Source organism: Typopeltis vanoorti, chromosome 13 (assembly GCF_054136105.1).
Source record: "Typopeltis vanoorti isolate ZY-2024b chromosome 13, IOZ_Tvanoo_1.0, whole genome shotgun sequence".
Lineage (NCBI taxonomy): Eukaryota > Metazoa > Arthropoda > Arachnida > Uropygi > Thelyphonidae > Typopeltis > Typopeltis vanoorti.
Window position 1 is genome coordinate 80,165,608 of NC_143561.1, and position 14,292 is coordinate 80,179,899.

At 35.4% G+C, this 14,292-nt stretch overlaps 1 protein-coding gene across 2 annotated transcripts in view; it reads right to left on the minus strand.

Annotated features, from left to right (window-relative positions):
• Positions 1-12,371, minus strand: part of LOC150100308 (CUGBP Elav-like family member 4) — an 865,263-nt gene extending 852,892 nt beyond the window's left edge. For both annotated transcript variants that reach the window (XR_016549221.1, XM_090402317.1), the window contains exon 1: positions 12,242-12,371. Coding sequence is in view for 1 of the 2 variants with exons in the window: in XM_090402317.1 (XP_090258443.1) it covers positions 12,242-12,251 (10 nt within the window). In the remaining variant the exon portion in view is untranslated. The remainder of the gene's footprint in view (positions 1-12,241) is intronic.
• Between the last annotated feature and the right edge of the window lie 1,921 nt (positions 12,372-14,292).

Genomic DNA, 14,292 nt, shown 5'->3' on the forward strand with positions numbered 1-14,292 from the left:
ATTAGTCAACTGGATTCAGGATTGGCTGTCTGATAGGTATCAGAGAGTTGTGTATGGTGAAGCAGTTTCAAGTAGGCAGAGGGTTACAAGTGGGGTCACACAGGGCTCAGTACTAGGACCTAGATTGTTTAACCTTTATATCAATGACATTGCCAGCGGATTGCAAGGGGATATTCAGTTATTTGCGGATGATGCGAAGCCGGGAAGGATTATTAGTAATAGTGCAGATGTGGTAGCCCTGCAAGAGGATTTAAATAAGCTAGATAGATGGGCAAATGAATTGGGGGAGGGGTGTCAGTTTAATGCAGCAAAATGTAAGGTCTTGAGGTTTGGGAAACATCGATGGGATGCTGCATACTCTATGGGAGGAGTTATACTGGAGGAAGTAGGGGAGACAAGAGATCTGGGGTTGATGATTGATAGAAACCTGAAGTTTAGGGGACATATTGCAAAGGTGGTAAAGGTAACACAGAGGATTGCTGCAATTATGAGAAGGACACTGATCTGCAGAGATAAGAGGGTTATCATTCCGTTGTATAAGTCTCTGATCAGACCACACTTGGACAATTGTTCTCAGATTTGGTCCCCAGGATTTGAAGGGGATAAATTAACTGTGGAAAGGATACAAAGACGGATGACAAAGATGGTTTCAGAACTGTACAAGGATAGTTATGAGGATCGGCTGAGGGAATATGGACTGCAGAGTTTGGTGGATAGAAGAAGAAGGAGAGGTGATATGATTGAGACTTTTAAATTGTTGAGAGGTAGTTACAGGGTTGACACTGTGGAGTTCTTTCGCTTGGTTGAACAGCAGGAAGAAGTGATGACAAGAGGCCATCCCTGGAAGTTACGAAAGGAAACTGTGAGCAAGAGGGTAAGAAGTGGTTTCTTTGCGTGGAGGATGGTTGAACAGTGGAATGCACTGCCTGATGGAGTGGTGGGAGCGAGAACGGTCAATGAGTTTAAAGAGTGGTATGATAGACTTTGTGTTTCTTAGAGGGGACCTCCCCTCGATGAGTCTTGACAGACTATGTTCTTAGGAAGGACCTCCCATGATGAGTCTTTTGACTCCATGGAGGCCTGAATAATAATAATAATAATAATAATTGTATTTGACCTTATGAAAGTATTCATACATGTGCAAACGGTTAATATGGACAGCAATGACTGAAGAATTTTGATGATTAGAGACTATCTTTAACATAACAAACTAATGAAAGATTGCTTACCTAAGTAGACATTTCAGGCAACCATCATACTGATATTCATTTCAAAAAAGAACTGAATTTCCAATTTAAGATGAAGGTTTAAGACGATGTTAAAGAATTTTGTAATTCTAATTCTAAAATAAGTATTTAACATGATATTCTATTCATATGTGTTTGACAGTATTGAACACCATACCCAAAATAAGTATGATATTCATTACATAGCTGATATTTTACTAGACTTCCAAACAGCGTCTTCTGAGAAGAGAACAAAAAAAACTAGCCACAATAACACAGGCAATAACAATTAGTTATGGAAACATTTCAAATTGTAAACCAACATTTTAAGGCACTTGATACCCTTCTCTTTATTAAACAGCTTTGCTGATAAAATTTCTAACAAATAAGAGACTGCGTTGAGATAACTGGATAAAATCCTTGGTACCCAAATGTTGGATAAGAGTTTGCAGTAACTGGGTGGTTGTCTCCAAGATTTTAGATAAAATCATAACTGTAGTCATAAATCATAATTGCAGTCATAATTATCAAATCTAGAGAGAGTATTTCACTTCTGGTGATAACTCAAAAAATATATATATATTATCTCACCAACTTTTAGCTGCCCTGGTTAGCTGAGTAGTTAGCATATCTACTCTCCAGCCAAAGGCTGTGGGTTTGAATCCCACCAAGGACATTGATGTTTGAGATTGTCCTACTAGCCATTGACAATATGTACTGCTGTAACCTGTGTTCTGGCAGAGTATGACTCTTGATGTCTTTGCATAAAAATCAAAAATAACTGATCTCCAACTTGTAACAACTTCTATGCCACATCAGAGTTTTCTTTCATCTAATCTTGTGTGAATGGGGTTTGTCTGGATGTGTATGGTCTATCAGTTCCTATAATGATGGTAAGTTAGGAATCGATGTATTCTTGTGTTCTTTAAGGCAAATGTTAACAGCTCTTCCTGTCCATCCACAGTAAGTCAAGTCACAGGATGCTAACCCAACAAGACCAATGGCAATCTAACAATTGCAAACTTCTTTTTATTCACCATTAGACAGCACCAAGTTGGGACCTCAGTTCTACAATCTGAGTTACTTCCAGCCAATTATTACTGCCTATATATTGTTACAAGTTATTTGTACTCTAAGGTTGTCAGTTTGAAATCCAGCAACTTAATCTATTTTCTTTTTGTTCCTGGTGTTGTTTGATACCATCAAATATAAAATGAATACTTAAACCTGTTCACATAGTTCAAAGTATTCTACATTTTTTTTTTTATTATAACTGTTATATTTCTATACCAATTAGAAATCAGAATCATGTGAATATAAACTTTTCTTATTAACCACCAAACTGATCTTGACATGTTTATATGTCAATAATTACATAGATGGGAGGTGTCTGTTCAAGTTAATATAACATTTGAATACTATCAAAATAAGTTGGATACAAAGCAGTAGTTAAAACTCAAGGAATCAACGTGAAGCTTGTCAGATTCCTCCATGTACACACACACACACACACACACACACACACTTGGAAAGAAGTCAGCAGACACCATAGTGTGAGGAACAAACAACCATTGTACCCACCTTATTAATATATAGGACCTCCTTTAACTGCAATTACTTCAGCAATTCTATAGGGCATACTTTCCACAAGTGTACAATAATGGCCAATGGGAATTTTGGACCATTCTTCCTACAGGCATGTAATGAGGTCCAGGACTGCTATGGAGCAGACGTCCCTTTACCTCATCAAATGCTTCAGTTCATCCCACAGATGTTCAATATGGGTTGAGATCAGGGTTCTGTGGAGACTAGTCAAGTGTGATGACATTCATGTCCACAAACCATGCAGTTACAGCAGCAGCAGTCTTATGACCAGGTGCATTGTCTTGGTGAAAGAGACAATGGTTAGTTCCATAGAAACACCACAAAGTAGGAAATGTTGCATTGTCCAGAATGTTCAGATACTTCTTGATGTTCGATGTTCATGGTACCACAGACAGAGGTGACAGGCCAAACCAGGAAATATAGGACCATACCATCAAACCCCCACCTCCGAATTTCAAAGTTGGGGTTATGCACTCTGGTAAGAGATGTTCACTGGGCATCTGCCATACCCGTCCACCTGCTCGGTAGAGGGTGTAACGTGATTTGTCTCTCCATAACGCAGCTTTCCAAGCTTCCAAGTCTACTATACATGCTCTTTGTGCCACTGAAGACGATGCTGCATGTTGGTTCAGAAAATGTGGAACTTGCATACTACAGTCTTACCATGGAAACCGATGTTGGAAGCCTCGGTTCTGAATGTTTTTGTGCAAATTCACGTTCTCATCAATGCCCAGAACTCTGCATTCAATGTTTCAGTCAATGAATGGCAGTTTTTACATATTATTCTTCATAGTACCCTGTAGTCACATTCTGTGAGTGTGGTGGGTCGTCCACTGCAGGTAGCACTCGCAGTTGACTCCCTTTGCGTCCATCTCAGAAATTGGGCCATCCTGGGATAGCCCAATTTCTCAAAAGTTTGCCAAAACAAATAGGCCTGCAAACATGGCATTCTATCACACATCTCTTTCAAACTCTGTCAGCTCCCATCTCACAGCCATTTCATCGAGACACAGTTGTACTCACTTTGGAGCATCGTATTCTTCCAATTTATACTAGCTACAAACACAATTCATTACATGCAACGATGCACGTTGTCCATTGATTTCTTTCCAAGCAGTGTATGTATGTATGCATGTGTTCCTGTGTATAAATTTATACACCTGATTTTCCACAATACCCAGCCTTACTTAATCTATTATCTAATCCAATATTAAATTTATCACTAAAAATGTGTCCAAATAGCTAAAATTTGTTATGCTACAGGGCTGCTACTGAGAGTGCAGTTGATTTTTTTACTGTTTCATTTTTTTTTTTGTCATTTTTCAGTTTTCATACCCAATTTGTCAGAGCAATTGCTGAGCTGGTTAAGTACCGAAAGATTTATATCACTTGGATGACATCACCCACAAAGAACTGTCTGAACATCAGGTTTGAGTACTTTTCTTAATATTTCAGTTTATGTAATGCAAATTATAAATAACTTAAAATAGTGTATGATAACTGTAACTTGATTTAATGTTAAATCATCTTCAAAAAATCCTTTATCTTCTTCAACCTGTCCATCCCTGATTAGGGTCATGGCAAAATAATGCATCCAGCATGCCTCCTCTGCAGCATCTCTGAGGGAAAGTACTGCGTTCATGGGGCTGGTCTGCTTGTTTTTAGGGACAAAAAATTCCCGAAATGTTTATGGTAGGGGGAATCCCTCCAAATCCATATGAGACAGGTTAACTCACCATTTGACTGAAAATACCTCATAAAAAGTTAATTGCATCATAAATTTGTTCTGAACCTGGGTCCTTTCATCCAAAGGGCTTTCCTACACCAACTGTGCTATGGAAGCTCGAAACATCCTTTATAATTTAATGAAATGTCTAAATGATCATCACTATTGCTGGAACTCCATGATATTTTCACTAATGATAAGAAGTCCACAGTAGATGTCAATATGCCTGTTATATATTTTCATACATTAACTATAAGTCACTGAATTCACAACCCTCCCAAACAAAGTAGAGATGTGAAAAGTAAATTTTTCTCATGTTAATTATTACACAAATAGACTGTGTTGCCATTAACACTTTTACAGTAGATGCCCTGACTTGCTACTCCTTTCCCATTACTCATAAACAAAGATAAGAGAAAAATTTAACTAGTTCAAATGCTGGTCATACAAAACAAAAATTGCTTTTCAAAATAATTATATTTCACAAAATACATAATACTAAAGGAATTAAAACATTCACTTTTCCTATTTTCTTCCAATTACCAAAGATGTTTAGGTTGTGCTAAAAGTAACAGTTCAGGAGAAGCATCTAAAAATTCTAATTTTTTACTATAACATGACAACCAACTGCAAATACTGCTCTCATCTTAAACCACATCATTTTCAGAACTATGCTTATGTATGTTCCAAATTCAAATGAATGCATGAGACTAAATGAGTTACACTTGGCTATTGTGATGTTACTGCACTAATGAAACACTAATTAGCCCACATACAAATAAATGTTATACGTTCAGCTGCACCAAGTGTAAAGCCATGATGCTGAAAACATGATTTATATAAATATACAGCATTTGATTTCAAACAACTTACATTTATTATTGTTTGATTTGAAGAATCAAATGAAGGAAAATTAACAATTAAATATCTATATACAGACATCAAAGGAAATGATACCAAAAGTTTTCAATTTAATAATAAGTTCTACAAATATAGTTAACTGAATAACCTGTTCTAGTAACTCAAATCAAACTGCTGTCTGATTTCAAATAAAACTTGAGCATTTATTGTTAGATTTTGAGAACTAATTTTTAAATTTTAATTAATTTTGACAACTAATTAATACCAATTTTTTCAATTTAATAACTGGTTCTACAAAAGAGTGCAAAATTGACAACCCAATTCTACACTGAATGAGAACTAGCACCAGCTTACTACCATCTGCAGCTGTCTTGCAATGCAGTCCTATCAATACAATATATGGTCTACTACATTACATCTGACAACTATGAACTGTCATCCATTCTCATATCCAAGTTTCCTAAAATGATCCCATTATATTCATTCCACATTACTCTTCCACTTGAAAAATTACAAAAATTGTTTGCAAGGGAGCAATGACTGCAGTGAACAAAATTACAAGGCCCTCACAGCCAGTCCTTGGCCATACCAAATGTGAAGCACATTTGGAATTACAGTGGTATCTCGCTAATCTGAACTAATAAAAACCGTGCTCATTCAGATTAGTGAAAAGTTTGAATTAGCGAATTTTCCCCCAAGAGACAACAATAACTAGCATTTAAGACAAAAATAATCAGATTCTAATGGTACATCAGTTTAATTCTGTAAATAAATTAAGTAACAGATAGAAAAAAAAAACTACTGTACTGTAATGTAAAACTTAAAAAATAATATAGTACACAAGTTTATTTTAGTAAAAAATTTAGTTTGTATGTACCTGTATTGTTGAGGATTCTGATTTAATAAAATTGCATAGTTCAGTACATAACTTAATTTGAGTAAAAAGTATCACTTTCTTGTACACAATACAAAAAAAAAAGTTTAGCAAAATAACAAAAAAAAAGTTTTTTATTTCTTTGTAAAAAAAGTCACTCATTTTCTTTTGCTTCTTGGATGCTAAACTTTTTTCGAATGCTTCTTCTCAGAGCTGCATTAGCAATAAAATTTTGTGGAATGGAGTATCATTCTATACACACATTAAAACTGTCAACTGCCTCTTCGTGTTTAACTTTTTTTTCTTCGAGTTCTTTATCGTCGTCATCGTCTCTTCTAATTCATTCTGTAATGTCATATTTATAATTTCAGCATCTGATTTGATTTCAAATTCACTTTTGGTTCTACCTGTAATCTACATTATAACTGTACAATCGACAGTATGAAAAAATTACTGTACTTTAATAATAATAAAATAAATAATAATAGTTAAAATAATAATTCATTCATTCATCTTCAAGGCCCACCTGTCCTAATTGGGTTGTGGGGGCAGCAGCTGCAAGAGGAACTTCCAATGGTCACGATCCTCCGCCACCAAGCTCAGGTGTTATGGTGGGACTCCCAAACATGTCCATCCAAGGTTTTGGATATAATCTATCAAGCAAGTCCTTGGCCTTACACATGGCCTCCCACCTTCTGGCTTGGCAAAGAAGGCCTGCTAAGGGAGCCTCTCTTGTGGTATTCTGACCAGGTGCCCCGTACCAACGTAACTGTGATCTCTCAACACGGAGAAGCATCGGTTGAGTATTGAGGGTTTCCTGAATTGCAGAGCTTCTGACTCTATCAAGTCTTGTTAGCCCTGCAACCCCTCAAAGGACCTCATTTCAGCCGCTTGAATTCGTGTCCGCATTCTTTCGGTCATTACCCAACTCTCATGACCATAGATGAGGATGGGGACATAGACTGTATTGAAGACAGCCAGCTTTGCCATCTGGCTTAACTCTCACTTCAATACTACCGAACGGCCAAGCTCCCGCAATATTGCACCTATTGAGCCAATCCGAGTAGCTAGCTCTTCGTCCCACTTTCCATCACTCGTGAATAGGGACCCAAGGTATTTAAACTTCTCCACCTGCCTCAGTGTGACTCCACTCACATGTAGAGTGCACTGGGATGGTTGTCTTGAGACCACAAATGTTTCAGTTTTGGCCACACTGATCTTCATTCCAGAGTCTGCACAAACAGATACAAACCTATCCAGGGTCCGCTGGAGGTCACATGTGGAAGAGCTAAGCAGGACTAGGTCATCTGCAAAAAGCAGACGTCCAATGCTACATCTTCCAATTCTGACAAACTCACTGCCTTGGCTGTGCTTATCAATCCATTCCATAAATATTATGAAAAGAAAGGGTGACAGAACACACCCTTGGCAGAGGCCAACGGAGACTGTGAAGTTTCCTTTGGCTTTGGTTCAGACTTTGTGCTGTTTACCCTGACACAAAACTCCGGGCATTCATACAGGGACTTGATGGCAGCTAATAGTTGGCCATCCACTCCATACTCCTGTACTACTTGCCAAAGCTTATCCCGAGGAACCTGGTCATATGCCTTCTCCAAGTCTACAAAACATGTGTAAGACATTCTTGGCATTTTCCCAAGATTTCTCAAAGACTTGCCTTAAAGTGAAGATTTGGTCAGTTATTTAATTTAATAATTATTAAATAAAAATAATACTACACAAAATAATAATAATATGTAATAAATAAATTTTTTTTTTCTCTTTCAAACTACAGTTCGGATTACTGTTGGGTTCGGACTAAAGAGGTTTGGATTAGCGAGATACCAATGTATTTTAGTAGGACTTCTAATTTCAGATAATTAGGTATCAAGATTATATTGAGCAATACATAGTCAAATACTATATTTGAGTGCAAGTCAGCAGTTGGAATTGAAGATTATACAGTAAGATTGTTCAATGTTACATCAGGTGTGAGACAAGGGTGCACATTATCTCCATGGTTATTCATCGTCTATATGGATCACACTACAAAGGAAAATGGCATTAAACATGACATTAAAATGGAGATGTTAATCTCAGCTCTTAACTTTATGCAAATGATAATCCTAAATAAATCTAGTACAAGTCTGCAAGATTCCTTGACTAAATTGAATACCTGCTGTAGTAAATTTGGTATGAAATCTGCAATAAAAAGACAAAAACAATGAAAATAGGGGCTTTAAAAGCATCAACTAAATCCTGAATAAGGAACCTATAGAATAAGTAAAACATTTCAGCTATTGAGGCACAATTTTTATTGAAGACAACAAATTAAATATGGAAATGGACAGAATTAGCAAAGCTGGTATAGTAGGAAATCAACTGAATACATGCATGTGGAATAAGAAAGAAATGATCAAAACACTAACTGAGAGCAAGATTAGAAATAAAGTACTTGATCAAAGACTGAAGACCATTGATATGAGACTTCTGAGAAAGATTAGGGAAATGAATAGGCAATCAATGGCAGAATCATATTAAAAAGGATATTAGAAAGGAACTTGACAATGTTAGCATTCAAGAATGTGTGAGCAGAACTAAATCTTAGGTGATATGGTCACTTAAACAAGATGGTAGATGAAAGGTTCTCAAAATATAAGATCTGACAATATCAAAGATAACAAATTAATTTGGAGGAAAACTGCTGATAGCAAGTTAGTAATGATATAAACTTTTCATATAATATGGTACTGTTTAACTGACCCTTCAATTATCAAAACGGTGAGTTCGGATAACAGAAGTACTTTTACATGGTGCTCTATAGAGAAGTCAGCTGACAGTGGTCAGTGAAATTCACATAAACAGTAGATTACTGTATTATCATAATATCCTATACACTTCCTGAGAATACATATGAGGAATTTGATGATAATGAATATTAAACAATATTAAAATTAAATATATTAACTGATTACATTTTTTAAAAAAATTATAAAGAATTTTTTCCTGCTTTTTCTTCAGTGAAACTTTTCAACACTTAATCAAATTTTTTGCTCTTCATCACAAAATGGGACCAGAATACTGAGCTTGAGACCAGCTCAGGTTTCCGATGAATCTGCAAATCTTTCAGATTTACTATCAGGCACTTGCCTATTTTCGGTTCTCCATATTTCTGCAATCCCTTAATCCAGGTTCCCAATACAAGCAAATATACACATACGTAACATATATATTTTGTTTTTTTTATGTTGTTCCCACACATGGAAGGTTATTTGTTAACTTATCGTACATTTGTACTGTGGACATGCTAAGGATTTTTTTCCTATTTTTATCAATTACATAACTTTTTCTGTAATTCTTTTATTTTGAGTCTGGAAACTCTGTTCTAGAAACTAAACCTAAAGCTTTTTCAAGCCACTTCATGCCTCCAATAAGGGACAATGGTCTCACACCTGAAGACAATCACAAATCCAAGCCCATGGGGATTCAAACCCACAACCTGTTGGATGGAAGCAGATAAGCTAACCACTCAGCCAACAGATTATATATTTATATACTTATACACAAAAGAGTGATGCTCTACACTCATGTAACAACTGCCCAACTTCCTTTTATACTTGAACTGCTGATTCACTGAACTTGCTACTCCCAGTTGTCTTTCCTTCCATCTACCTCAGTTTTATAAAACAACCTTCCCCAAGGACTGCAACTTCCAGCTATTCAAGAGGAATATCAACATATTACTGACTTCATTTTACTTGCTACAGGTCTTGTGGCATCTCAAGTACCAGAGTGATATAAAAAAATAGTTTTTTGAACCCATTTATTTAAAATACTAACTCACTACTTTAAGCATAATGATACAGATATGCACAGTTTATATAAAAAAATTCTAAGAGATAATGAACATGAAATTATGACAATTGATCACTGTTTCACAATGATAGAGAGGATGAAAAATATGTACTTACTAAATTATTGCTGTAATTAATAATGTAAACGATGAGTACATGGTGACATTGTTTAAACAAGTGTTTCCTAATTAATGGGTTGTGACAACACTACTGGTCCATGAGAACTGTGGCAAATTGAAAAGCTGTCAGTATTTTATAAAGCACTATGAAGTAGATAAAAAACAAACACTATCCACATTTCTTTATAAAATACTCACAACTCTCTCTCTTCAATTTGCCATCACTTCTTGTCGACCAGGAGAAGTCATGGTGAACTGAAGAGTGAGCATTAAAAGCATCCTCCCATGCCATCAGTATATCTGTATAACTCTCCAACTGTACAAGCCCCATTTAAATTGAAAGCATTGGATGGGGGGGGGGGGGGGGTGTATCGTTTTTGGCAAGCTGTAAATATATATTCAGCAAATTTTCAACTGTCTTCTGTTTTTTCAGCTAACTTACCAGAACCCCCTCCAGCTCTCCCCCCCCAAAAAAAAAACCAAATGGCTAACTCAGGACAAATAACTTGCTTATGTAGTCCTTAACATATACAATAATCCAAAAAGTTCATGATCACCTTTACCACTGCTAAGTAAAATTCGATTTTAATATAATATGATAGGAGCAACATAAAAATAATCGAATTCACTTTATTAGACATGTATGTACTACAAACCGATTTCAAAATTACCTTTAATTTGTGCATGTGTGAGAGCGAGAGATCAGAAAATGAAATAACATACTTGCATCTTTTCTATTTAACACATACAATATGCTTAATGGATTTTCATTTTATTCCTATTATAGGAATATAACAAATCTATCAGCATAAAAAAAGTTGTAAAATGGTGCTTAATTTCAAACCAATTTTTGTTGTAAAACTTCTGATGTTATGAAAGCTATCTCATCTATCATTTTCTCTCTTCCCAATACAATGAGAAAATGTCTTAAAAGCTGCTGGTCTATCATAATTAATTACACAAACATACAATATAAAACAAATGTGATTTCACCTATATCACTAATAAATATTCAATCCATATCAAATTTTCAAATTTACTGTGTTTTTTTTGTTGTTTGTTTGTTTGTTTTTGTTTTTTTTTTAGAATTCTACAGAGAGCAGTGCAACAGATAATAGTAATATAATAAATAATATTTTAATTTCTAGCAAAATAAAATTAACTACTACAAATGTTTAAATCTGAATGATTAATTTGGGAAGGAGAAATGCAATGTCTTCTACGGTGAATTCAGAGTATGCTACATTCCTGATCTCTAATTCTCACTAATAAAAACTAAATTCATTTATTGCTAAGGAAAGCCATATGCTACTCAGTTATTGTCAGTTGTTTTGAATAGTAAAAAGATAACAAAAAAAAACTTTGCAATATCTACATTATTGAATTAAGAATTCTGTTTGATTAAGTGGATCATCTTGAAAGATGTCTTGCACATAAAAAAAAAAAAACTACCACAGATAATATGAGAAAGAGCATGCCAGGCTGTAATTTACAGCATGCTCAAAGGTTAAAAATATGACAAAGAGATTCAACTTGAATCCCTTTATCTATTTTGCTCATTATGAAAATATATTCGATCATTATGAAAATAGTTCCTAGAAATGTAAAACAAACTACTCCTATTTTTCAATCCGATTAAACAAAACTCTCAGTGTACTTATGTAAGAGGAACAGCTAGCAGCTGTTGGATGGGCTTCATAAAACGCGCTCAAGCAGCTGCTCTACTTTTTTGTATTACGCCTATGCAACAGTACACACTCTCCACAAAACCGAAGAATTGTCAGTGATATATTACATTGCGTTGTGTGACTCACACGAAAACCCTATACAATGATTGCATGCTTTGTACTTTGTTTTGTGTTTTAACCTGTTTAACTCTGCACAAAGGAAGAAAAAAATAATCATATACTGGTAAGATAACGATGATCAGTGTTAGAGCCTGAATCAAAGATAAACACAAAAACTGTTTTTAATCTTACCTTTATGCATGCCCGTATATTTGTCTTTGAGAACTGTCAACTCGTAGATCTTTCCAAATTGTTCAAACAAAGGTTTCAGATCCTTTTCGTCAAGATTCCTAGGGATTTGTCCAATAAATAGCTTTATGGCGTCGTGATCTTTCACGGGCACAGAAGAATCAGAGTGATTTTGAGGTCCGTTGTGCTGGTGAGAGACTGACTCTAACACTCCGTTGTGCAGCGCAGCCATGTTGGATACCACGCACACTGGCTGTCACGGACAAGCACGCGCCTGACCTGCTCGTCTGTGCGCATGCCTATTCGGTTTTGACAAGCTTAACTGTCATCCGAGGTGATTGGCTCGTCAGTTTCGTTTCAAAACAAGTTAGTGCGTTTGCACTTGCAAGATGTATGAGTTTTAATAAAAGTTACATGCATAATTATACATCCATAATTATATATACATATGGATAAGAAAGTAGATATATCTTGCCGATCATAGATCTTACACAGCTATTAAAACAGTGAATTTAGGATTGTTTATAATGTAACCAAAAAAATACAAACCAGTTATTTACCATTAATGGAAAGAAAAATTACAGTATTTGTTTTAAAACATTAAGTTGTCAAATCCTATAGTTTTGAGAAATAAAAGCATTTTCTAACAAATTTCATTTCCAGTTGAACTATTAATATACCGCATGGAAATATATGACTATTAATGTATTCTATAAGGCCTCGTTTCACTTCAAAAGAATAACAACCTTTCGGAATCAAAATAGTTGCTTTTTTTTTTTTTTTTTTTTGCGAAACAAAGAAAAACTAATACTCATGAAGTGGGATTATGACCTAACCGCAAGAAAACAAATGGTAGTATGGAAATAAATACAGTAGCAAAATGTAAATATACAATATGTCGTATCTGAAAGCAAAAATAGAGTTGGGAGGGGGGGGGGGGTATATCGAGCATTGATTAAAAAAAAAACAACAACTATGATTTTACAAGGATTTTGGAACCATCCAATTTTATTCTCACTTTCATTTCCTCCTTCCTCTCAATATACAACTATGGGGGGGGGGGGGGGGGAACGATAGTTATAACTCTATTCTTGGACAGTAACTAATCCACTTAATCCGTGAAAGGCCATTCCCAAAACTCAGAAATAAGCCTAAAATGTTACGAAATAGACATGCGTATTTATTAACTTATGTACTGATAATTCAATGCATTATACAAAATTAGATAAGCAAGCAAGTAAGTAAATAAGCATATAAATAAATAAATGACCGCTCCAATAAAAGAAGCGTTCCATTTTATTGGAGCGTTATGCACAAAAAGATATGCAGGAATGCCGATTTCTTGATAATAACTCTTCTCGAGAGAGAGAGAGAGAGAGAGAGAATATCACTATATCTGTAATTCGACTGAAAATATCGGGGTTCGAATCCCGTCTAGGATGCGAAGAACCTTTTAAGGGCTTTTTCATCTAAGTTAATCTGATGTAATACAGCGGTAGTATAATTGCCTCTTAGGAAAAATTTACCTCCCCCCCAAAAAACAAAACAAAACTGGCATATCAGTCAGAGAATATGCGGAGTTAACAGACACAATACACCGGCCTCGTCGTAGACTTTGTTGCTTTGGCCGCAATTCCAACCAGGCCGGCATTAACGAACAATCATTAAAACATGCGCTTGGATTTTAACCATACTGGGTCATCGCCTCCATGCAGTTGACCTTACTCACAATGATTTTTACTATTACAACTGAATTCACTATTTTATTTACATAAAATCCTTTGTAGTTCTCTCTCTTTACTCTTCACTAATCAAAAACCTCTCCAACTGCTTAAATATACATATACCAAAGCCATTCTAATACAAATCATTCTAGTTTTCATTTGAATGCGATAATAAGATGGAGCCTTTTCGGGTCACTTCAACTCTCCAATCCTTCTCCTTCTTTTCTAACGTGTAACTTTCACCTTATTACTACGAAGTATTTTCGGCAACTTATCATTCTCTGTCCATTCTCTCCTCTCTCAAAAATTCTAAAATATCACACTTTCAAC